Source organism: Oryx dammah, unplaced genomic scaffold (assembly GCF_014754425.2).
Source record: "Oryx dammah isolate SB20612 unplaced genomic scaffold, SCBI_Odam_1.1 HiC_scaffold_26, whole genome shotgun sequence".
NCBI lineage: Eukaryota > Metazoa > Chordata > Mammalia > Artiodactyla > Bovidae > Oryx > Oryx dammah.
In genome coordinates this window covers 32,250,069-32,274,657 of record NW_024070210.1, presented here as the reverse complement: position 1 = coordinate 32,274,657, position 24,589 = coordinate 32,250,069, and the positions used below count along the sequence as shown (strand labels likewise).

The window sequence follows — 24,589 nt, the reverse complement described above, 5'->3', positions numbered from 1 at the left end:
GACATGGGTTCAGTCCCTGATCCAGGAAGATCCCACATACTGTGGAGCAACTAAGCCCATACCCCACAAGTACTGAGTGTTTCATGCTCTAGAGCTTGGGAGCCCCAACTACTGAGCCCACGTGCCCTAGAACCCGTGCTGTGCAACAGAAGAAGTCACTGCAATGAGAAGCTCGTGCACTGCACCTAGAGAAAAGCCTGTGTAGCAACAAAAACAGTACAGCCAGAAATAAACAAATTGAAAAAAAAAAGTGCAAAAGCAAAATTTTTTAATTGACTTGGGGGAAAATTGCCACCTGTTGGTTTGAGCATTTAGTATAGTAAACACCTCTGTTAACTCTGTAGTAATTATAAAGTCTGTATATTGCTAAAATTTGAGGCTTACTAGAACTTTGACTTAAGTTTCTTATATTTTATTAAAGTGAAACTACTCCAATGTTAGAAATCATTCTTAATGTAATAAAAGAAAAAACAAAATTGTACTAAAACATCTTACTCCCTTTCCCTTGATTGCCTGATGCTTTTTAAAAATTATATATTTAATTGACCTAGATGGCATGATTTTTAAAAATATATTTTAATCAACTACATATTTATTGATCTTGGCTATATTATTAGCTATTCAAATTTTTTTGAAAATACATGACTTTAATGAGCTTATTGCTCTCTGAACTTGTGAGCTCTCAATGTTTGTTGCTTGACACTGCCTTTGCTTTGAGTATGGCTTTTTGAATTCTTTTGGAACACAAAATAGTGGTACTCTGAAATTAAATTATGATTATTTATATGGAAGAAATATACATATCCATGTTTTCTTTGTTTCTCCATAGTATTGTTAAACTTAAGAATTTTCCCAAATATCAGTTTTTAAGTAGTCTACCAGAAAGGGAAATATTTTATTAAAACCCATAACCCATTTGTCTGTATAAGAAGAAATGATTAGGTTTCTATAATTAGTAAAACATAACAAACAAATAGGTATTTGTAGGAATAGTTGTTTCTGCATGAATGTTTCCATTAGTTTTTGTTTTTTTTCCATAGAGCTAAATTTTAGTGTGTATTTATTTTCTGTCCCTAAGAAATAATGTTCATTTTAAAGGGTTGCAAAGTCAACTACAGAGGCCGTGCATGAAAGACAAATGAGAAAAGCAGGCTACTGTGAAGCAAGAGGGACTGGTGGAGTCTGAGACAAAATAAAATTTATGTGGCTCATTTAAGTTTCTCTAAAACATTGTGCTATCCAAACAAATAACCTTTGCCATGTGACTTTTCTGCCTCTAGTTTATATTCATTCAACAGTAACAAAAGTTTAATGTATGTGGATTACTTGAAAGTAACATGTTTGTAATTATTATGCTCATCTATCCATATATTCACTCAGAACACATGGTATTTTGAGGATTTTTTTAAAAAACAACAAATGAGGTAAAAACACTCTCACTCCATTCCAGAACCTTTTCCGCATGGCTAACCTTAGTCCCCATGGTGAGAATTGAAGGGAAGTTTCAAGTGATAGATTGAATAAAAAGTAGAGACTGTGTTGCTTGACGGTTGTATCAAACTAGCTGTATCAAAGTATGAATTAAAATCTGACATAGGATTTTGAAAAAAATTCATATTTTCTGGGTTCAGTAAAATTGGGGGTTTACAAAACAAAAAAAAAAGAGCACAGTATATCCTCCTTCTATTCGTTGTTCTATATATTTATTATGTTTTACCTTTGCAGCCTGAGGAAGAACCTGATCCTGAAGAGAGGGACAACTTCCTCCAACAGCTTTATAAGTTTATGGAAGACAGAGGTATTTCATGCTTATTATTTTAAAATAGACATTTCTAGGAATTCCCTGACAGTCCAGTGTTTAGGACATGGTGCTTTTGCTGTCATGGGCCCAAGTTCAATCCCTGATCTGGGAACTAGTGCAGCATTGTGTCTCCCCACAACCCAAAAGGTAGATGGGTTTTTTTTTACTGTTTTATGTTCTATGTTTATATATCATTTTTGCTTAAAGCATGGGTATATGGATTTGTATTTCAAGCCTAAGAATCAGTTATAGCTGATAATAATAACTAAGTTTTGGGAACAAAGACATCTACTTTATTACTACTGCTACTGTTAGTACTACTAGTATCTATTTTGACTACAAATAGATACCATAACTACTAGTATCTATTTTGAGTACAAATGTAGAGGAAAAGTAGTTGTGATATAGTTAAATTTTATCTCCTTGAGACTTATAAAACCAGAAAATATTATAGTAATAATTGAGTAACAGAAAGTGAACAATCATAATGTAAATCTACATACCCATTATTTACTAATGCTGTTTTTCTGGCAAGTAATCTAGTCTGACCCTTGGTCTCAACAAATTAAACATAATGGATTAGCTCCTGTCTAAATAGAGTAGGATTTCTAATAAAGTTAGAAGAAATAGAGCCTTTATAAATCATAGTTGGTGACATTACATCAGTCCTTGGAAATCCTCAGATATGTTGGTCCTAGACATTTTGTGGCCTTCAGAAATGATCCTTCAGATTACTACCAACAGTCTTAACATTTGTGTTAAAGCAGTAAAATGAAACCATGGCCTAAAATGTGCCCTTTTCATTGTGTGTGTTTTTGCCCAGGCTTCTTGAAGCAGCAGCATTATTGGCTACACCTTGCAGGCCCAAGGTTTGATTCAGTTTTATCCAAATTCAGTGGCAGTTAGAGAGGTGATTTTACTAGTTCTGGAAGTATAATAAATCTAAAGATCACCACAATGCTGTATAAAGAATATAGAGAATATTTTGTGTTGTCTTACGTAATTTGAGCATCTTTAAAATAAATGCCTCTGATTAATGATATCTGGGAAATTAGAAATTGATAAGCTTTGTTTTCAACTTAGTATTTTCCATTGAAGTTAACATTGTATTTTGGCTCTTGAATATTAAAAAGGTACTCCAATCAACAAACCACCTGTTTTGGGCTATAAAGATCTCAACCTCTTCAAGCTCTTCAGACTGGTTTATCATCAAGGTGGATGTGACAATGTAAGTAAGACTGTAATGAAAATCAAAATTGTCTAGCATTGCACTGTTATATGTACTTTAGGTAATAAACACATTTTCTTAATGAACATAGAATATTAGTATAAAGATCATTTCCCTTTGCAAACGTTAACAAATAAAAACTTAATTTTCCAGATTGATAGTGGTGCTGTATGGAAGCAAATTTATATGGACCTTGGCATTCCTATTTTGAATTCAGCTGCTTCCTACAATGTAAAAACTGCTTATAGAAAGTAAGTAGTATAGTTTATTCATCAAAGAATACATAATTACAAGGAATATTTTCCATTTAATTTGTTAACAGTTAAGTAAGAACACATCAGTCAAAGAACATTAAAGTTAGAGAAAGTACATAAAAAGGTTTAGGTTAGTGGATACTGTGATTGAAAGTTACTTCAGTGCAACAAGTCTGCTTTACTCCATTTTTCATGTTTGGATTTTGTTTTCAAAATTAGAGATACAGGCAGTATCTCTAATTGTCTGAAATTACATGTTATAGAATTGTATCTTTTATAGTGAACAGCCTTCATATTAAAACTATGATAGCTATGTTCCATTATCACAAGCTCAGATTTTTCAGGAAAGAAATTTTATTTTCTGGTCAGTATTTCTACTGTCCTATATAAAACACCAAGAAACCAGTAACAGGAAAAGTACTTTGTATTAAAAGGCTTGTGTTTTACTTTTCAAAAAATATTTGTTTAATGTATAGTAATCGAATTAAATATAATGACTAAGATTTCTTAAAATGAAATGTCATTTGTTTAGGTATCTCTATGGTTTTGAGGAGTACTGCCGTTCTGCAAATATTCAGTTCAGAACTATTCACCACCATGAACCAAAAGTAAAAGAGGAAAAAAAAGACTTAGAAGAATCCATGGAAGAGGAGGCTCCAAAAGTAGATCAAGAAATGCCTTTAGTAGAAGTGAAGAGTGAACCTGAGGAAAATATTGATTCAAACAGCGAAAGTGAAAGAGAAGAAGTAGAATTAAAATCTCCAAGGGTGAGTACTTAATACTAATTTTATCCAGTTTTTTTAAGCGTTATTTTAGTATTTTTAATATGGGCAGTTTCAGATATATACAAAAATACTCCTATGAACGTAGTTTATTTTGTAGTATTTAGTTATGCTTCAGCCAAGCTAGCTTCACTCCCTTTGTCTAAATTTATCACATATTATTTCTTGTTCTCTATTTATATCTGTTCAAGCGATTCTCAAGTGAGGTCAGTCTCAAATATTCACTTCCTTCGAGTCTTTTGCTAACGTGTCAGCTAATGTGAAGCAAATCCTGGTCAAGCATGTCTGCTCAGTCACTAAGTCGTGTCCAACTCTTCGTGATCTCATGGACTGTAGATCTGCTAGGCTCCTCCGTCCATGGGATTCTCCAGGCAAGAATACTGGAGCAGGTTGCCAGTTCCTCCTCCAGGGTATCTTCCCAACCCAGGGATCAAACCAGCATCTCCTCCTTCGACAGGTGTATTCTTTTACCACTGAGCCACCTGGGAAGCCCCTGTCCTGTTCAGTCCCTCTAATGTTGCTCTGTCTTATTTACTTACTTATTCTGTTTATTATTTATTGTTCTTTTACCACACTCTGGGCTAGAATCACACTCCACAACGCAGAGATTAGTGTTATTCCATTCATTCAGAGATCCCAGGCATCTAGAATAGTGCCTTGCACATACTAAGGACTTTCTAGATGGCTGAGTAAATGAACCTCCTGTTTATAATACCTGTGTCCTCAGCCAGGTGGGATCTTTGCTTTCTCTTTACTTACTCCACAACACAGTGTACAGCTCTTGGGGCAGTTTTTCATGCCCTGCCTTCTTTCCTAGTCACATGCATCCTGGTTTTATCTTCTAATTCTGCTCTTCCTCTCCACTAATATATAATTCAAGTCAGGAGTTGTCACCCACTGTTTTGATCATTGTCTGATGATGTCTGCACAGTAGGTTTTATCAAATTTTAGAAGTAGAAAAAAAATTTACCACATTGTGAAAGGAGTTCAGTTATTGTAATAATACATCTTATTTTTCAGTGAAATTGTATTTAATAAAAGACAAGGTGAAGTCATCTCTTTTTATTTGCTCAGAAACCATTTTTTAAAACTGTTCATTTTACTTAGTTAGTGGCACTTTCTAGTGAATTTCATGAAACCTCCAGAGTGCTTTGTTTCTTTTCTTAATTTTTAAAGATTATGGTAAAGAAACATGACATTTGTAATCTTAACCATTTTTACATGCACAGTTCAGTGGCATTAACTACATTCATATTGTTTTATGACCATCACCATCATCTATCTCCAGAACTTTTTTCATCTTGGAAAACTGAAACTCTGCCTGTTGAACAGTAACTCCTCATTCTTCTCTTGCCCATCCTCTGGCAACCACCAGTCTACTTTATGTTGCTATGAATTTGACTACTCTGGATATCTCATATAAGTGGAATTAGATAGTATTTGTCCTTTTGTGACTGGTTTATTTCGTTCAGCAGAAGGTCTTCAAGGTTCATCCATGTATGGATTAGAATTTCCTTCCTTTTTAAGACTGAATAATACCCCATTGTATGTATTGTGGACATACTTGCTTGTCATTACATAAAGAGCTTCCTCATCTTATGTAAAACATCTGCAGAGTATTGCATGGTATGGATGTACCGTAAATTTACCTTCCTCAAGATTTTCTCCAATTTTTTATCATTACAGAAAGTACTGGGACTTCCCTGCTGGTCCAGTGGTTAAGACTCTCAGCTCCCAATGCAGGGGGCCCAAGTTCGATCCCTGGTCAGGGAACTAGATCCCACATGCAGCAACTAAGACCTGGTGCAGCCAATAAAAATGAATAAATATTTAAAAAAAAAAAAAAGAAAGAAAGTACTGCAGTAAATATACTTATAAAAATGTCCTCCAAATTTATCTAAATATAGAGACTTGTAAAAATGTCCTCCTTATTCATCTGAATACAGACTTCTAAAAATGAGATTTCTGGGACAAAGGTACAAGTTATACAAATTTAAAATTTTATGGATAACAGATGCTTTCATTCATTTACCTACAAATTCTTAAAGAGTACCTGCCCATGTGCCAGGCACTGTTTAGATCTGAGGTTATAGACGTGAGTATGACAAAGACCCTGCCCTCATGGAACTTAAATTTAAGTTCTTTTTTTTCCCCCTGCTGTTGATGTTTAAATAGTACATAGTCAGGAACTAGGCAAAACATTTATTATACTGAGATAATAATTGTAAAGTATTCTAGTGCTCCCGGAGTTGTTGGCTCTTTTTCTTCCTTTAATCCTCACTTTATTTCAAGTAGGGGGGAATTCTGCCAGTGTGCAGAAGTTGACTGGAAGGAGAATTTAGGAGATAATGAAATGGCTCAACAGTTTCCTGGTCAGTTGAGCATGCAACAAGAGACTGGATAACAGCTGCTGAGGTTGTAACAAGTTACTACTGGCCTAGTGAGCTCTCCAGATTCAAAGAAATCAGCTCACTTTTTGGCCATTAGTACAATTCAGTTATTTTAAAATATAATAAAATGTAATTACATTGAAATACAGTGATAATGTGATTTTTATCTTAGTAAACAATAGAGTTAGAGATGAAAGAACTTCCAGAAAATTAAGGGACTGATTATTTTCCTTATTATTAACTTATATCATTGACACTTAGATAATTCTTTAAAAACTTTTATTGTAGTTAAGAAATATTAAAATGAGATAAAATAATATAGTGAACACAGGAAAAAAATTTTATTTTTCATGTAGTATGTAGCCAGGCAACATAATAGATTTGGACATAAGTAATTTACATGGGTTGATTTTTTTTTACTTTGAGAGGAAGCAAAAAAGTACACAGGAGTTGACAGGTTATCAGTATCACATCCCAACCTAGAAAGAAGACTAATCATTGCCGTAATGGTTTAAGAAAAAGATAACATTTTTCTATGTTTTTTTCCCCTTTGTAGTGATAGTTACTTTAAAGTTTTCATCCTTTTTACTAGGGACGAAGGAGAATTGCTCGAGATGCAAATTCTATTAAAAAGGAAATTGAAGAAGAAAAAACAGAAGACAAATTAAGAGATAATGATACAGAAAATAAGGATGTCGATGATGACTATGAAACTGCAGAGAAGAAGGAAAACGAACTACTACTGGGGAGAAAAAATACACCAAAGCAAAAGGAGAAGAAAATTAGAAAGCAGGAGGATTCTGACAAAGACTCAGAGGAAGAGGAAGAGAAAAGCCAAGAGAGGTACATTATCTTATGTTTATTCTCCAGAAACACCTGTCTGGGGTACAGCAGTGCTCTGCTCCTGCTTAGAGGTTCAGGTTTGAGGGAATGCTTTCTTATTGGGACTTCCATTCCTCTTGTCTGATGAAGGTGAGACACATTGTGAAGATGATGTGTGTCGCCTTTCGGAATTGGAGAATATACTGGTCGCACCATTTTAATAGCGCTTGTGCCCTAAACAGTGGCCTCAAAGAAGGCTGCGCCACCCAGTCAAAAGAAAGGCCCTGCAGTTGACAGCAGGGAAGGGAGCTGGAGAAAAATGGAGGAAGTGGACAAGAGGAAACAGCGACAGCAAAAATGCCATTTTAAAAAAGGTACAATGTGGGAAAGCTAACAAACACATGGGTGCACAGTACTAGCAGATGTTTCTGTGTGTTAGCTTTATCTAAGACAGTTTTCTTTTCCAAGTTATTGTATTAGAATAAGTGGCATGCACCCCTGATTCTAGTTTGGAAAATTCATTCTTGCCCCACATCACATTAAATTTCGGCTTCTTAATGTTCATCCTGTTTGTTGTTGAGTGAAAACTGTTTTTTTTTTTTTTCATGCATTATACACGTATGGACTGAATTGACTTAAAAATAACCAGAGATTAGGCAGTCCAGCTAGATCATGGTAATGTCCAACTATGTTTTGAGGCCATTTCTTTATTGTCAAATGGATTTACTAATTTTTAGACACTACTAAAAAAATGAATTTTAACTCAGCAACAGCATAACACACTTATTTGTGTAGAAGCTCTCCTCCACAGTTATTTTTCAGTGCTAAATTTTCTAGAAATTTGAGTGATTAGGCAAAATTGAGAAAAGTGGCCTGCTGTTTCCAACTAGTGGCTGACACCCATCTGAAAATTAACCGTTGAAAAAATAACTGCAAAAATAGTAATGATTGGTGAGTGGGAGAGGTAATTTTATGATTCAGCATAAATAGGTACAGGAGTATTCACAGTCACATGTGAATTAGAATAGTGAATAAGGAAAGTTCTGTAGTGAAATACGATTAGGATTAGGGAAAGTAGGAGGAAATAATTGGAGTTGAGTATAATGATATGAGTGTATTAATTCAAATATTTGGACAGTAAATTAATAGGGTAAGGTAGACTATTTAAAAAGTAAAGCCTAACTATAGTTTGAAGATTCGTTAAAAATAACCATCAAAATGTGTATGTTTTATAGTATTTATGTAATACACACTGTATATATATATATATATACACACACACATACATACATACACACCATGTGCTTTAAAAAGCCTTTATAATTGATATGTAAATAGAACATTTATTTTAGAGACATAAAGTTTCACAGACTTGAATATGAAGGACGATATTTCCTTTTATTACAAAAACTGAATATACAGTCTGTATTCTCATTTAATAGCAGGAATCCTGGAAATAGACTTTTTTTTTTTAATCTATAGAGACTTCTGTTTTAAGTAGTTTTCCATGGTGTTTTGAAATTACCTTATCAGAGTATAATTGGAAGGTGCCCTTGTAAAGAAAACATTCCCACTGCTAATGAGTTGTCAAAGTTTCTTCATGTTGGGTCCCCCAGTGATCCCTAAAATAATGCCCTATGTTTATGACAGAAGATAGTACCTCGTCTTAAGGTTTTTAAAACTCTTGTGACACTAGAATGATCTTTGATGCAAATCTGTTCTGAATTTTTGCTGGGCTAATAAAGAATGTTTGTTTAAAAATATTAAAAATACTTGGATCTCCCTATGTGAATCTCCTTTATATATGATTATCAAAACAAAAGCTGATGGGAGATGTGTAAAAACAAATAGGAACCAGTGTAAGATATGCAAAACCTTTGTTCTTCCGGTGCTATCCCACAGTGATAAAAAGAGACCTAATAACCAGATGTTTATTGTTTCTTCATGAGGGTGGGGAAACCTTTAAAATATAAACTAGTTTAAAAGAGTTACTAAGGTAGTTAGCCCTCGTTCATTATTTTTCCCACCAAAAATGTCTGGGTTAAGAACCACTCTGAATTGAGCAAAAAGTAGTAGTCAGGTAGACTTAAGACACTTCAGTTGCAGAAAGTTAAACACTATCTTTAGATCATTTTCACATATAAGGTGGCACTTGAATCCTAAAGACTTCTTCAAAGCATGTTGTTCTAATTTTGCTTTATCAAAAGTGATTTATTTGATTCCACATCACCATTAACTGTGATGACTGACTTGCCTTTAAGAAGTATGGATTTACTTTTGGTACAGTGCACCTTTTCATAATAAATCAGTTCCTTACTAAGTAGTCTATGAAAATCTTCTCCTTCTCCTCCTTCTTCTCCTCCTCCTCCTCCACTGACATGTTATGAAGGTAATAATTAGGTTGTGACTCTTCTACATGTTGGATTCTTTTAGCATATATTATTTTGTTTTCCATTAAGTTATCAGTAGCATTATCAGTGTTATAACTTACTGCAGGGAAGAAACTGAAAGCAAATGTGACTCTGAAGGGGAGGAAGATGAGGAAGACACAGAACCCTGCCTAACAGGCACCAAAGTGAAAGTAAAATATGGACGAGGGAAGACGCAGAAGATCTATGAAGCCAGTATTAAAAGCACTGAAATTGATGATGGAGAAGTTTTATACTTGGTACATTACTATGGATGGAATGTCAGGTAAACAAGAAATGTATTTCCTTATTTTGAAATTTGTTTTTGGTTCAGAAAGATCATTTTTAATGTTTTGAAGAACTAAAGCAAATAGTATATATGCACTTACCCAGCACACCTTGCATTTGATTTTTCCAGGACTTTGAACATTCCTACTATTTTACTTCCCATGTCAATACTTCCAGCCAGAGATCACCAGGATCACATCTGTACCTGAACAAGCTGGGTTTGCTCCTCATTTGCAGTAAGGGAGGACACCTAACTTAGGGAACCATGTGGCATGTCAGTTAGAGGGTGGGTCATGAAAGCTCAGGGTGCCACCTTTGGGAGTAGCAACAGCTCAGGATGCTGTGGAAACATCCTTTAGGGAGCTAGACCCATGGCTCCCAACATCACAAGTGGTTTTGCTTGTTTACTTGTTTATTAAATTTATCAGAAATCAAGCCTGTATCAAGCACTGTAATAGGTCTGAATTGGAAAATTAATAAATAAGAATGTTAGATAAGACTTAAATCTGAGCTTCTGTTAGGTGATTTTGGGAGGGTTTAGGAAATAGGGCATTGCTCTAGACTGGATGCTGTCAAGAAGCAGGGGATAATTCTGATTGGTTATCTTAATCTTACCTGTAAGAAGGGAAGACTAGACCAAAGTTAATGCTATCTTTGGACTTCTCCCCTTTGGCTCAGTGGGTAAAGAATCCGTCTGCAGTGCAGGAGACACAGGAGATGCAGGTTTGATTTCAGGGCCAGGAAGATCCCCTGGAGAAGGAAATGGCAACCCACTCCAGTATTCTTGCTTGGAAAATTATGGACAGAGGAACCTGGCAGGCTATACTCCATGGGGGTTGCAAGACTTGGACACAATTTAGCAACTAAACCCCCCCCCCCCCCACTACCACCACCACCACAATGCTGTCATTGGTAAAGCAGTAGCAGTCACTCGGAGTATAAAGGATGTTTGGTCATTTTTGTGGCTTGGACAGGGTTCCTGTTATTTTTTGTGTTGAGATACAACTAGGAAGTGGTCTTTTCTTTGTTTTGATCCATCATGGTCATGGAACAGACCTGTCTGATGTTGATGTTCTGTGAAATTGTTTATGTGCAACAGGAGAACAACATGCCCTAGCTGTGAGGGCCAGGACGGCTCTGTAGCAACAGCAAGGCCCAGCTAATAGTACCAGGCCAGTTGCTGGATGTCAGGGACTATTTTCTCTCTGTTCTTTAGGAAGTCTTTTGTGTTAACTGTATCTGTGGGCCCTGTAGTTGCTTGGAGCCCAGATGTTCCAGAATTTCCCTACATACTCAGTTTCCTCATCTCTGAGCTGGGAAATAACAGAGAATCTTATTTTACAGGGATTTTGTGAGAAGTAGTGCTAATTATATTAACATGAAAGTGCTCAGCAAATGTTAACTGTTTTCTTTAGGGAGGCCGTGTTTGGCTTCTGTCCTCTCACATCATTTTAAAAAGAGTATGGATTGAATGAATAGCATATAAAACTTTAAAATTTCTTGCAAATCAAAACCACAATGAGGTACCATCTCACTTCGGTCAGAATGACTGCTATCAAACAGTCTACAAACAATAAATGCTGGAGAGGGTGTGGAGAAAAGGGAACCCTCTTACACTGTTGGTGGGAATGCAAACTAGTACAGCCACTATGGAGAACAGTATGGAGATTCCTTTAAAAACTGGAAATGGAACTGCCATATGATCCAGCAATCCCACTGCTGGGCATACACACCAAGGAAACCAGAATTGAAAGAGACACATGTACCCCAGTGTTCATCGCAGCACTGTTTACAATAGCTAGGACATGGAAGCAACCTAGATGTTCATCGGCAGACAAATGGATAAGGAAGCTGTGGTACATACACACAATGAAATATTACTCAGCCATGAAAAAGAACGCATTTGAGCAAGTACTAATGAGATGGATGAAACTGGAGCCTATTACACAGAGTGAAGTAAGTCAGAAAGAAAAACACCAATACAGCATATTAACACATATATATGGAAATTAGAAAGATGGTAACAACGACCCTATGTTCAGGACAGCAAAAAAGACACAGATGTAAAGAACAGACTTTTGGACTCTGGGAGAAGGTGAGGATGGGATGATTTGAGAGAATAGCATTGAAACATGTATATTACCATATGTGAAATAGATGACCAGTCCAAGTTCGATGCATGAAACAGGGCACTCAGAGCTGGTGCACTGAGATGACCCAGAGGGATGGGATGGGAAGGGAGGTGGCAGGGGGGTTCAGGATGGGGGGACACATGTACGCCTGTGACTGATTCATGTTGCTGTATGGCAAAAACCTCCACAATATTGTAAAGCAATTAGTCTCCAATTAAAAATAAATAATTTTAAAAGTAAAAATTAAAAAAAAAGAACTTTAAAATTTCTTTTCTTTTTTCTCAAATCAGCTCCTTGTACCCTTCACATTTCTGCCAACACTAAAAACAGACTTTCTTGTCCGTCTCTCAGTAGTTTTGTATGTGTTGAATTCAGGGCTAAAGACTACACTTAAGAACCTTAACAAACCTCCCTGCTTTGCACGTGCAGCCTGACATGGCCTTTTTTCCTCAGAGTCTACTTAGTTCACAACCATCCGCTTTTACTTGCCATCAGTGTGTCTGTTCTGTTTTCTAGACTATCCCCCTCCTAGCATCTTTCTCTTTTTATCTCTTTAATTTTTTACTGTATGGCTCTTAACAGTCATTTTATTATATGGTCATGTTTGTTCTAACTGGTTATCGTCCTACCTAGCTGGAATTCACATGGTTAATAGTTTTTCATTGGCCTTCCACCTTGCTAGATACTGGGATAATGCATGAGAAGATCATGTTTAAACCATAGTGTAGAGTCATGGAACTTGTGCCTGTTGGAACAGGGTCCTTCTTTTGCATGGGTTAACGGTGATTGGGTTACAAAGTGAAGGTGTGGTTTGCATCACCAGGGTGCAGTTCAAAGCAAGGACAGCCTGTAGTTTTTTTCTTTCTTTTTTTTTTTTTAGCTAAAATGTTCAGATTTTAGATTTTGGTTCATCTCTATAAATACCTGTAAATACACATTAAACATATAAATCATAGATAGCTCTATAAATATATACTTATATAATGTAAAAGCTGTTGTTTAGTTGTGGGAGGTTTAATTTCTTATTTGCCCCTGATTAGTAACTTGGACTGGCTATATTAAAATCTAGAAGTTATGTCAGTATTATGGGAAAGGGGAAAATGAGTTTTCAGAATAAACTTAAAATACCTCTAAAAGAAATTTCAGTTTTAGAGGTGTACAGTTCAGAATAAAATTTTATTAGAAATACTGGAGGCTAGAGAGAGTTCTGGGAGGAAAAGTGTTGAAAAGGACTTCATAAAATAATCCAGAACTCATCATACTACTAGTTTGAATTTATCTCACTTGTTTTGCATTATTTGGTTACTACAATGAATTCCAGTGCAGAATCAGCTTATTTAATTAAGCTCAGATAAGTGGGAGTTGTGGGGAAAAAGGCAGTTCAAACACCTGTGAATCTCTTTAGTTTGCCTACCCTATACTCCCCCTTAAACCTGTCTGCCCTGAGAAATTCTCTTGCTGTGCCCTGTTGGTGGCGGGTACCCAAAACACCTGCTGCAGCACCTGGCACACACTACCAGCAAGTTAGCCCCTGTGCCCATCACCTTCTGTCGACATAGAACTCAGCCCTCTGCAGTCTGTCTCACTGTTGTTGTACTTGGTGACTACATTTCAAATAAGGTGTTCTTGTGAATTTTAAAATATATTCTTTATTTTAAGGTATGATGAATGGGTAAAGGCTGACAGGATAATCTGGCCATTGGACAAAGGTGGACCAAAGAAAAAACAGAAGAAAAAAGCTAAAGTATGTATACAGGTGCCATATCCTTTAGATAACAGGAGTTGTTCATATTGTATTAATACTGCGTTTTTTATAAAACTTGTTTTCTCATATAATCATGTTGAGTCTTTCAAAGTAATTGTGACTTTTCCCCTTATGTCCCAGAAGCTAAAAAGTAAAAAATGTGAACACATTTCCACACTATTTCAGGAAAGGTAAAAACCAGCTTCCCTTGGGGCACAGGCTTCAAATGCAAAGGCTTACGAGGCTCTCCAGAAAAGTGGTGATGTAGGACTGAGAGTGACAAAGAAGAGGTTATGTCCCTCATCTAGAGCGGATGGAACTAACCACTCTGCTGTGGGATGTAGACTCAGGCTTGCCAGATTTTAGAATTTTTTTTTTTCTCTCAAGACAACTATATTTTTTAAAAAGTAAAATCTGATTTTTAAATGCTGGAAGCTAATACTAAGTTTTAAAGCATACATCGGCTATATGTTCTATCCTCATCCACACCCTCAATTTTCAGCCTTTGCTGTAGTGATGATGACATATCTTTCTTTTTCTCAGGAAATAGTGCGAGACAAGGGGACAGCTGAGTAGTATATAGCTCTCTTATGTGCTGCCTCTGACCTTCACAATATAATTACAGTGTTACCATGTTGAAGTTATAGAATATCATACACATTTAAGTACAAAACATTAGAAAACTATTTAATTTTAATTTTTCCATAACTACAGATTAGGAGTTGATGTAACAACTAATCTTTTTGAGTTACAGTTTTCCTTGGCAAAGTAGAGTATTTCTTTTTCATAAAGGTACTACTTCTCATACATTTTATTGTTGTAACCTAGAACAAAGAAGACAGTGAAAAGGATGAAAAGAGGGATGAGGAGAGGCAGAAGTCAAAACGGGGACGACCTCCTTTAAAATCTACTCTTTCGTCTAATATGCCGTATGGTTTATCTAAGACTGCAAACAGTGACGGAAAATCAGGTACCAGAAGTGCTCGAAGCAATATGCCAGACAGCTCACCTCTGTCAAATGGAATGGAAGGTGCTCAATTTTGAGGATCATTGATTAAAAAAAAAAAATCAATCATATAAAGAATAAAACCAGTTGTGTGAGAGAGTCATAGGAGGTCATCTGGGTTTTTAATACATGATTTAAATTACAAAATTTGATTTGAACAAAATGTTTATTTTGCTGTACCCTATTTATTTAAAATTCAGTGATATTTTACTTTAATTAGGAGTACCTTTTCTTGACAATATCAGAGAATATTCTATTTTAATAGAGCATGGGTTGACAAGCCAGTATGCCGCCCTGTCCTACGAAGCATGCACTGGTGTCTCCTGTAATCCACTGCTGTTCACCTGCTGCTGCTGCTAAGTCGCTTCAGTCATGTCCGACTCTGTGCGACCCCATAGACGGCAGCCCACCAGGCTCCTCTGTCCCTGGGATTCTCCAGGCAAGAACCCTGGAGTGGGTTGCCATTTCTTTCTTCAGTGCATAAAAGTGAAAAGTGAAAGTGAAGTCGTTCAGTCGTGCCTGACTCTTAGCGACCCCATGGACTGCAGCTCATCAGGCTCCTCTGTCCATGGCATTTTCCAGGCAAGAGTACTGGAGTGGGTTGCCATCCCCTTCACCTAGGATCTTCACCATTGCTGTTCACCTAGGATCTTTCAATAAAGCTGAGACTGTTTTTCAAAGAGAGCACAAACTAAAGTGGTAGACAAATGTTTTGTGATGAATATAAGTGAACATATTTTATTCTGCTTTTACGTTTTTTCCAACTTTTCTACTTTTGTACATTTTTCTACGTAATTTAAGAAATGTTAAATATAGAAGATGTTCACATAAGAATTTTCCTCCCTTGAAAACTTTTCTGAACCACAGGATTGCCATGAATCCACCATGTCGAGCTTTTGTGCAAGTTAGAAAGGGCATCTTTCCTCCTCTTCTACTGCCATCTGCTGGAATGCTGACATAATACACAAATGCAAGAGTTCCACAAAGTTGCAAATGCTCAATGCTCTTAGAAGCGTGCACATGTACAGCCTACAAAAGTATACAGTTTCTTGCTAAACTGCTTCATAAAAGTAAAAGTAAAAAACTACCTTTTTAAAAAACATGAGACAAAATTCTAAATTCTGTATATGATAAAACCATAAAATAAAACTACATACCTTTTCACTTAAAAAGTACATTTAAGCTTTCCTTTTTGCACTTTAAAATATGAGCACCATGTGGGCAGAATTCTTGTATTTTACAACTTCTATATCATCTTAAAACATTATTTATTATTTAAAAAATGCTCTGACTTAGGAGAATGGTTTTCTTTGTAGAAAAGTAACTGGCCTATACTTTCCTTTCTCTTAATCAGAGGAATATTTACATTTTTGAGAATTCAAGCTTCTCATTTTTATACATCTTTTCAGAAATGAGTAGAATGTCATACTCCTTTCTAAAGACATAAAATGGGCATTCCAGATTTTAATCAGTACCCTCTCAAATCAAACCACTTCATATGTTAACTTCATATGTTAACTTCATATTTCAGTACTAGTCCTTTGATTTTTCTAAGGGTTACTGTAGCCTAAATATGATACTAGTGAAAACTGGAAAAGAGCTCTTTTACAGAATTGAGACAGTAATATTTTTCTATGTAATATATTTTCACATGGAGTTTTATTTGAGATCTCCCCTCCCCCATTTTTGGCACAAATTTATGGTTTATTTTATATGAGAAATTTCTATAAGGAGGTATTCAGAGGTACATGATGAAGAGTTTTGTCTTTGGCAGAATTTTTATTATAAATTACATTGGTAATTAAGTAGAAACTTGTGTAATATAATGTTTTCTCTTGCAGACTCCTGTTCATCTGATAGTGAGACAGAAGACCTTTTAGAAAAGAATTTGATGAATGAAGAACTTTCTCCTGATATTAAAGAAGAATTAGAAAAAAATGAAAATTTAAATGATGATAAGCTAGATGAAGAAAATCCAAAGACTGCTCCACATATATTAAAAGAAAATGATAGGACTCAAATGCAGCCTTTAGAAACCTTAAAGTTAGAAGTTGGAGAGAATGAACAAATAGTACAGATTTCAGGAAATAAAGTGGAGCAAGAAGAAGTTAAGAAAGAAGCAGAAAAATCTCCTAAAGGAAAGGGAAGACGAAGCAAGACAAAAGATCTTTCTTTAGAAATTATAAAAATGTCATCATTTAGCCAGGATGAAGCAGGAACTGAACCTCATACAGATGCTCAGAGTCCAGAATTTTCTTCATTAGACAGTAAAAACTTTTCTTCTGCTACTGAAGATGAAATTGACCAATGTGCAAAAGAAAAAAAGTTGAAACGAAAGATACTGGGACAGTTATCACCAGAGAAAAGAATAAGAATTGAGAATGGAATGGAAATGACAAATAGCATATCTAGCATATCTCCAGAAAGGACCAGTGATTGCACTGCATCTGAGGGGATGAAAAACTTAAATTTTGAACAACACTTTGAAATAGAAAATGAAGGAATGCCATCATTAATAGCAGAGCCGAACCAATGCGTTCAAGAATTGACTAATGAAAAATTTGATGGTCCAGCAGAAGAAACTGTAAATACTCCGCTAAAGGAAGAAGAGGATGCAATGCCTCTGATTGGACCAGAAACCTTGGTTTGCCATGAAGTAGATTTGGATGATTTGGATGAAAAGGATAAAACCAGCATTGAGGACTCAGTAGTTGAAAGCTCTGAATCTAACTCTCTTGTTTCTATTCCACCTGCCCTACCTCCTGTAGTACAGCATAACTTTTCAGCAGTGTCACCAGTTACTCTCAGCCAGGATGAGTCTCGAAGTATAAAAAGTGAGAGTGACATAACTATTGAAGTTGACAGTATTGCTGAAGAATCTCAAGAAGGTCTCTGTGAGAGGGAATCAGCAAATGGCTTTGAAGCCAGTGTTGCCTCTGGTACCTGTAGTATAATTGTTCAAGAAAGAGAGAGCAGAGAGAAGGGTAAGGACTCCTAGGGAGAAAATCAGTCTTTATGTTAAAATTCAAAATTAGTATACTAAGAGTTTTAGGAGCTTTGATCTGTTAAGTACCCTTCTTCCCTTCCTTCTGTCCCTCCTCCTTCCTTCCTTCTCTTTTTCCCTTCCTCCCTTCCTGTGTTTCTTCTCTTTTTCCTTCCTTCTTCCCCCCTCTCCCTCTCTACCCTGCCCTTCTTAAAAAACATATACATGGAAATTCATGTAGGCAGGTGAATGAACATACTTGCTCTTGATTTTTTTTTTCTAATTTTCTCTTTCCACTTATTTCAGGTCAGAAAAGGCCAAGTGATGGAACTAGTGGATTATTGGCAAAAAAGCAGAAGCGAACCCCAAAGCGAACAAGTGCTGTAGCCAAAAATGAAAAGAATGGAGCAGGTTGGTGCTTTGCAACACTGGCTTTAGTATAGTGTTAGTACTTTCAGCAGTTTTTTGGCCTGATCATCTGTGTCAGCTTAAAACTAAATTTGGTTTGTTCTTTTCTGAAAAGTAGCAATTTTTCCATTAGATTTTCATCTGAAAATTTGCTTGTCAATTTTACTTAGAGCTGAGATAGCTGTGGGTTTTTTTTATGCTTATTGCATTTCTTATGTAATATAGTTTAATATTAGAGGAATACATTTGGAAATCTTGAAGAAAATAAGAATAGAATAAAACAAATAGAATTTGGAAAACATGAGAATGTTTTTCAAATACATCTGAAAAACAGATGTACAATAAAGAATAAAGTTAAGTTATGGGATATAGTAGAAAAAACATGGTTGATTTTGACAAATTATAATTTCACATCCAAAACATGCCTTCATACAAGTCTGAAATGGAAATACTAGATTACAGTAGACACATATTCCAAGGAAGGAGCATATAATTTATTTAAGACAAAGGGCATTTCAAAAAAACTCCTTTGAACCATATTTCAAGTACTCAGTAACCAGATGTGGCTAATGGCTGAACAAGACAGATATAGAGTATAGAGAAAGAGTGTAGGAGATGAGACTAGAAAGATAGCAGGAATTACAAAGGGAAAATGAATAAGTTTACAGTGGATGCATGGACAGACATTACCTTGGTCAAAATGAACGCCACCAGTAATGGGATCAAGTGAAATCATGTGCCACCTGAGAGGATGCACCCTGACGAGTGGCGTGCACGTCTGTAACATTCCTGTCAAAGATGTGTAACCTGACTGTGATCATGAGGACCCAGCAACAAGTTCAGACTGAAAGATACTCTGTAGAATGATTGGCCTATAATTTTAAAAATTGTTAAGGTCATGAAAGTCAAGGAGGAACCATTCCAGATTGAAGATTTATGTGACAACTAAGTGTGGTATATAATTCTCACCTGGATGCTATTGGTATAACGAACATTGTTAAGTCAAACTAGAGATAGTTGTGTGGAGTCTGAGGATTAGATGACAGTTGTTTAGGAGTATGGTGGATTTAAAAACACATCCACAAATGTGTTGATATGCTTCTCTTCAAGAGGCAAAGCCCAGTTCCTTCCTCTCGAGTATGGGCTGTATTTAGTCACTTTCTTTTAACTAGTAAAATAGAGTGGACGTGATGCAGTATGACTTGAAGCTCATAAAAGGCATAACAGATTCCTCTCTGCTGTCCTCTGGATCAGTTGCTCTGGGGAAAGTTAGCTGCCATGTTGGGAGGACAGTCAAGCAGTGTATGGAGAGGCCCGCGTGGTGAGGAACCAAGCATATCCTTCCTACAGCCAACAAGAACTGAGGCTTCCTGATGCTCACTATCAGCCATGTGAGTGAGCCATCCTGGAGCATATCATTCAGCTCCAGTCAGGTCTTCAGAGACCAGAGCCTGGGCGAAATGCTTGGCTGCAACCCCACAAGATTCCCTGAGCCAGGCCACAGAGCTGAGATGCTCCCAGATTCTGACCCTCAGAAACCATGTGAGATACTAAACATTTGTAGTTTAAACTGCTAATATTTGGCTAATTTGTAGATAACTAAAACAAGGAGAATGTTCTCATTTGTAAGACATAAACACTATAAGGTACTCAAATATGGCAGGGCAAGTTATCCTCAAATGGCAGAAAAACATTTTTTAGTAACCATTCTTCATCTTTTCTGTAAGTTCGCATATGGTCTCAAAGTAAAAAGTTAGAAAAGGAAAAAAGAAAGGAGATGATCAGTTTTTCTTTTTGGAAAGAATCTTTGGCTTAACTGAGGCAGTGAAAGAAGGAATGAATGAAGAGAATTAGGACATAAAATCACTGTGTGTGTGCGCTAAGTCACTTTAGTCTTGTCCAGCTCTTTGTGACCCCATGGACTGTAGCCTGCCAAGCTCCTCTGTCCAGGGGATTCTCCAGGCAAGAATACTGGAGCGGGTTGCCATTTCTTCCTCAGGGCATCTTCCCAACACAGGGATCGAACCTGTGTCTGTTATGTCTCACATTGGAAGGCAGGTTCTTTACCACCAGTGCCACCTGGGAAACCCAAGAATACTGGAATGTGTAGCCGTTTCTTTCTCCAGGGGATCTTCCTGATGCAAGATCAAACCTGGGTCTCCATAGCGGGCTTAAATTTACCATTTAAGCCACCAGGGAAGTCCATTTTATGGACCAGTGATTTTATCACTAGGACTCAGTTAGTAGTAAGATATGAGGAACTGGTTAACTAACATACGGCATACAGGAGTAGCAGCAGATAATGGAAGAGTAATTTAGGGAATGTTGTATTAGAGGTACCAAGTGAACTTGCTCAGTCGTGCCCGACTCTGCACGACCCCATGGACTGCAGCCTACCAGGCTCCTCCCGTCCATGGGATTCTCCAGGCAAGAATACTGGAGTGGGTTGCCATTTCCTTCTCCAGGGGATCTTCCTGACCTAGGGATCAAACCCAGGTCTCCCACATTGCAGGCAGACGCTTTAACCTCTGCACCACCAGGGAAGCCCTTATTAGAGGTACCAAGTATTAGGGAAATAAGGCTCTTTAGCTTTGAAAAGAGTCTGGTTTTAGAAGATAGTTGTTGAAGGATTACAAGATGATAAAGCTGCTATGTGAGAGTTGTAAAATGAGACGAAAAAAGGACCAGGAGTGGAATTATGTGGCATATCCCTTTAAGTGGGCCAGGAAGAGGAGAATAGAAGCAGATTAGAGATAAATGAAAATCAATAAACAGTTGTTGGTTTGAATGGGAAAGATGGTTCAAATGCAATAGAATATTCATGTGGGATTAAAATGTATTCATTGAAGTTGGTGAATAATGTTAGGGGCCCTAATAAGAGCATGGGAAGGAGATGAATTAGAAGGTATGGAAATCAGGATAACAAAGAATTTCTCTTTCATGAAATTTGACCCTAAAGAGAAGGAAAGAGGTACCAGCCAAAGGGGGAGGTTTTCCTCTCCTTCCCTCCTTCTCTCTCAAAGGGGTGGGAAAGCTTAAAGTATGTTTGTAGACTCTGAAAAAAGAAGAAAAGATAAAATGACATTGGGTTGTTTCAGAGGAGCTGAGAATAAATGGCTTCAAGAGTATAGCTGAAGATATTATAGTAGTTTGCCCAGAATTAACAGTCTCCTCTTTTTGAGGCTGAAAAAGTGCCAAAGGGACAGATACAGTTGGGAAGGGGCTGGGAAGTTTGGTGTGTAACCCACAACTTTGCCTTTTTAGTAGAAGGCAAAGTTGGATTTTGAGAGTAAATATGGTGGAAGTAGGGTGTAGACTTTGAAATAAAGCAGAAAAGTTGAGAGAAAATTTTAATTTGTTATTAAATGAACACCAAAAGCATCTTTCTCAGTGCAGATTTGGTGAGGAGGGATGCAGACTTGCAACCAAATATCTGCTCCCATTTTATTATATGCATGTTAACAGCTGGGTGTTTATTTTGTGCTTCTTCATATATATAGTTTGGGTTGGTCCCCCTTTTGGGTTGTTTTTGTGTTTTGTTTTAAACATATATAGGGCAGTACTATGCCTGTTGTTTTTTTTAACTTTATCATTTCATAATCTATTTTGGATATTTGGTCATTTTTGTTCTAAAAAGAGATGGGAATACCAGACCACCTGGCCTGCCTCCTGAGAAACCTGTATGCAGATCAAGAAGCAGCAGTTAGAACTGGACATGGAACAACAGACTGGTTCCAAATTGGAAAAGGAGTACGTCAAGGCTGTATACTGTCACCCTGCTTATTTAACTTATAAGCAGAGTACATCATGTGAAATGCCGGGCTGGATGAAGCACAAGCTGGAATCAAGATTGCTGGGAGAAGTACCAACAACCTCAGATATGCAGATAATACCACTCTAATGGCAGAAAGCAAAGAGGAACTAAAGAGCCTCTTGATGAAGGTGAAAGAGGAAAGTGAAAAAGCTGCTTTAAAACTCACCATTCATAAAGCTAAGATCCTGCCATCCGGTCCTGTCATTTCATGGCAAAGAGATGGGGAAAATGTGGAAGCAGTGGCAGATTTTATTTTCCCAGGCTCTAAAATCACTGCAGATGGTGACTGCACCTGTGAAATTAAAAGACACTTGCCCTTGGAAGAAAAGCTATGACCAACCTAGAAAGCATATTAAAAATCAGAGCCATCAAGAGCCATCCGTCTAGTCAAAGCTATGGTTTTTCCAGTAGTCATGTATGAATGTGAGAGTTGAACCATAAAGAAGGCAGAGTGTGGAAGAATTGATGCTTTTGAACTGTGGTGTGGAGAAGATTGTTGAGAGTCCCCTGGACAGCAGGGAGATAAAACCAGTCAGTCTTAAAGGAAATCAGCCCTGAATTATTCATTGAAAAGACTGCTGCTGAAGCTAAAGTTCCAATACTTTTAGCCACCTGATGTGAAGAGCTGACTCACTGGAAAAGACCCTAATGCCAGACCCTTCCCCAGCATCAGGGGAAGATTGAAGGCAAAAAGAGAAGGGGGTGACAGAGGAAGCAATGGTTGGATGGTATCACCGACTCAATGGGCATGAGTTTGAACAAGCTCCAGGAGATGGTGAAGGACAGGAAAGTCTGGCATGCTGCAGTTCATGGAGTTGCAAATAGTCAGACACGACTCAGCGACTGAAAAACAATAATGATATATAATTCTTAGCCATTTCCCTTTTGGTGGGTATTTAGGTTATTTCCATCTTTTTATTGTTATAAAACTTAGCACTTTTGTGCGTTTGTTTCTTTAGGATACCAAAAAGTAATTGCTGGGTCTGTTGCATTTTTAAAGTTTTTATAATTTATAATCTGAGTCAATTTTTTCTTCTTATAGGACAAAGCAGTGATAGTGAAGATCTTCCTGTCCTAGACAATTCAAGTAAATGTACCCCAGTAAAGCATCTGAGTGTATCTAAGCCACAGAAGCTTGCACGGTCCCCTGCAAGAATATCCCCCCACATCAAAGATGGAGAAAAAGATAAACAGAAAGAAAAACATCCGAATTCATCCCCTCGGACATATAAGTGGAGCTTTCAACTCAGTAAGATGCTTATAGAAAACTTGAATGTATATCACAAAGTGATATGTCAAATGTCAAAAGTGATATGTTAAAATGTCAAAGCAAGGAATAATAATTAGCAACTTCATTTATTTAGGTATCCTAAATATTGCCTTATCAATAACCATTACTTATTATCATAAATGAAAGAATCTGTGTCTTATATGTTAACTTAATAAATACTGACTGGAGAAAGCTCTCCAGTTACGAAATGAGACATGAATGATTTATACAGATTGATGAAACTTAAATATCCTTTCTTGTATTGACAATTGGAAATAACTAAAACATCAATACAAAGACACTATATGGGTGAACAGGTGCATTTATAGATCAGAGATGCTGTATGTTGGATGTTTTCATGTGCTTCTCTGATCATTTCCGTGATATATCATTAAGTAATACATGTTTAGTTAGGAAAATTTGGGATGTATATAGAAATCTTATTCATGAATTGAATGTCTTCTCTTTTTATAGAACCTTATTTAGTGTACTATTAGGTTTTAATAAACGAAAGCTTTTGTTGATTTATGAGTCAGAGTTTTGAAAGAACTGCCATCTATTTTTTCTTACAGATTTTTATATCCAAAGTAACTGGTTTTTTGCCTTTTAGATGAATTAGATAATATGAACAGTACAGAGAGAATCTCTTTTCTCCAAGAAAAACTACAGGAAATCAGAAAATATTACATGTCTTTGAAGTCCGAAGTTGCAACCATAGACAGGAGGAGAAAAAGATTAAAAAAGAAAGACAGAGAAGGTAATTTGATTATAATTTTTTCCCTCTATTTTTCAAATATATATCGTATCCCTTTAGAAGATATAGGTTTGTCACTTTTTGAATATAGTATATAAATTATTTTTAGATTCCTAGGTTTTCTTCTTTGTTGCTGTTGAAATGAGTCAACAACTGAATTAGTCAGAATGAGACTTTTGCGTTTGGGTTTTAAATGTTTTTGAAATTATTTGTTTTTATGTTTTGGCTGTGCTGGGCCTGCTCTGTGTGTGCCTTCTCTGTTTTCCCGAGTAGGGACTGCTCTTCATTGCGATGCGCAGGCTTCTTGGTCGGGTGGCGTTTCCTGTCGCGGAGCACAGGCTCTAGGGCATGTGCGCTTCCGTCCTTGTAGCTCGCAGGCTCCGTACTTGTGGTGCGTGGGCTTCGCTGCTCCGTGGCGTGTGCAATCTCCACAGACCAGGGTTGAACCCACCCTGTGTCCCCTTCATTGGCAGTGGCCTCCAGGCCACTGCTCCACCGGGGAAGT

General features: G+C 36.8%; 1 protein-coding gene across 4 annotated transcripts in view; it reads left to right on the top strand.

Annotated features, from left to right (window-relative positions):
* ARID4A (AT-rich interaction domain 4A) overlaps nucleotides 1-24,589 on the top strand; it is a 59,434-nt gene that overhangs the window by 29,255 nt on the left and 5,590 nt on the right. For 3 of the 4 annotated variants that reach the window (XM_040226360.1, XM_040226361.1, XM_040226362.1), the window contains exons 12-23: nucleotides 1,726-1,798; nucleotides 2,935-3,029; nucleotides 3,183-3,280; nucleotides 3,816-4,050; nucleotides 7,048-7,298; nucleotides 9,774-9,971; nucleotides 13,765-13,849; nucleotides 14,678-14,879; nucleotides 16,697-17,839; nucleotides 18,145-18,249; nucleotides 23,103-23,309; nucleotides 23,941-24,087. In XM_040226360.1, coding sequence (XP_040082294.1) covers nucleotides 1,726-1,798; nucleotides 2,935-3,029; nucleotides 3,183-3,280; nucleotides 3,816-4,050; nucleotides 7,048-7,298; nucleotides 9,774-9,971; nucleotides 13,765-13,849; nucleotides 14,678-14,879; nucleotides 16,697-17,839; nucleotides 18,145-18,249; nucleotides 23,103-23,309; nucleotides 23,941-24,087 — 2,839 coding nt within the window. The remainder of the gene's footprint in view (nucleotides 1-1,725; nucleotides 1,799-2,934; nucleotides 3,030-3,182; nucleotides 3,281-3,815; nucleotides 4,051-7,047; nucleotides 7,299-9,773; nucleotides 9,972-13,764; nucleotides 13,850-14,677; nucleotides 14,880-16,696; nucleotides 17,840-18,144; nucleotides 18,250-23,102; nucleotides 23,310-23,940; nucleotides 24,088-24,589) is intronic. The other variant, XM_040226363.1, reaches the window with a different exon arrangement.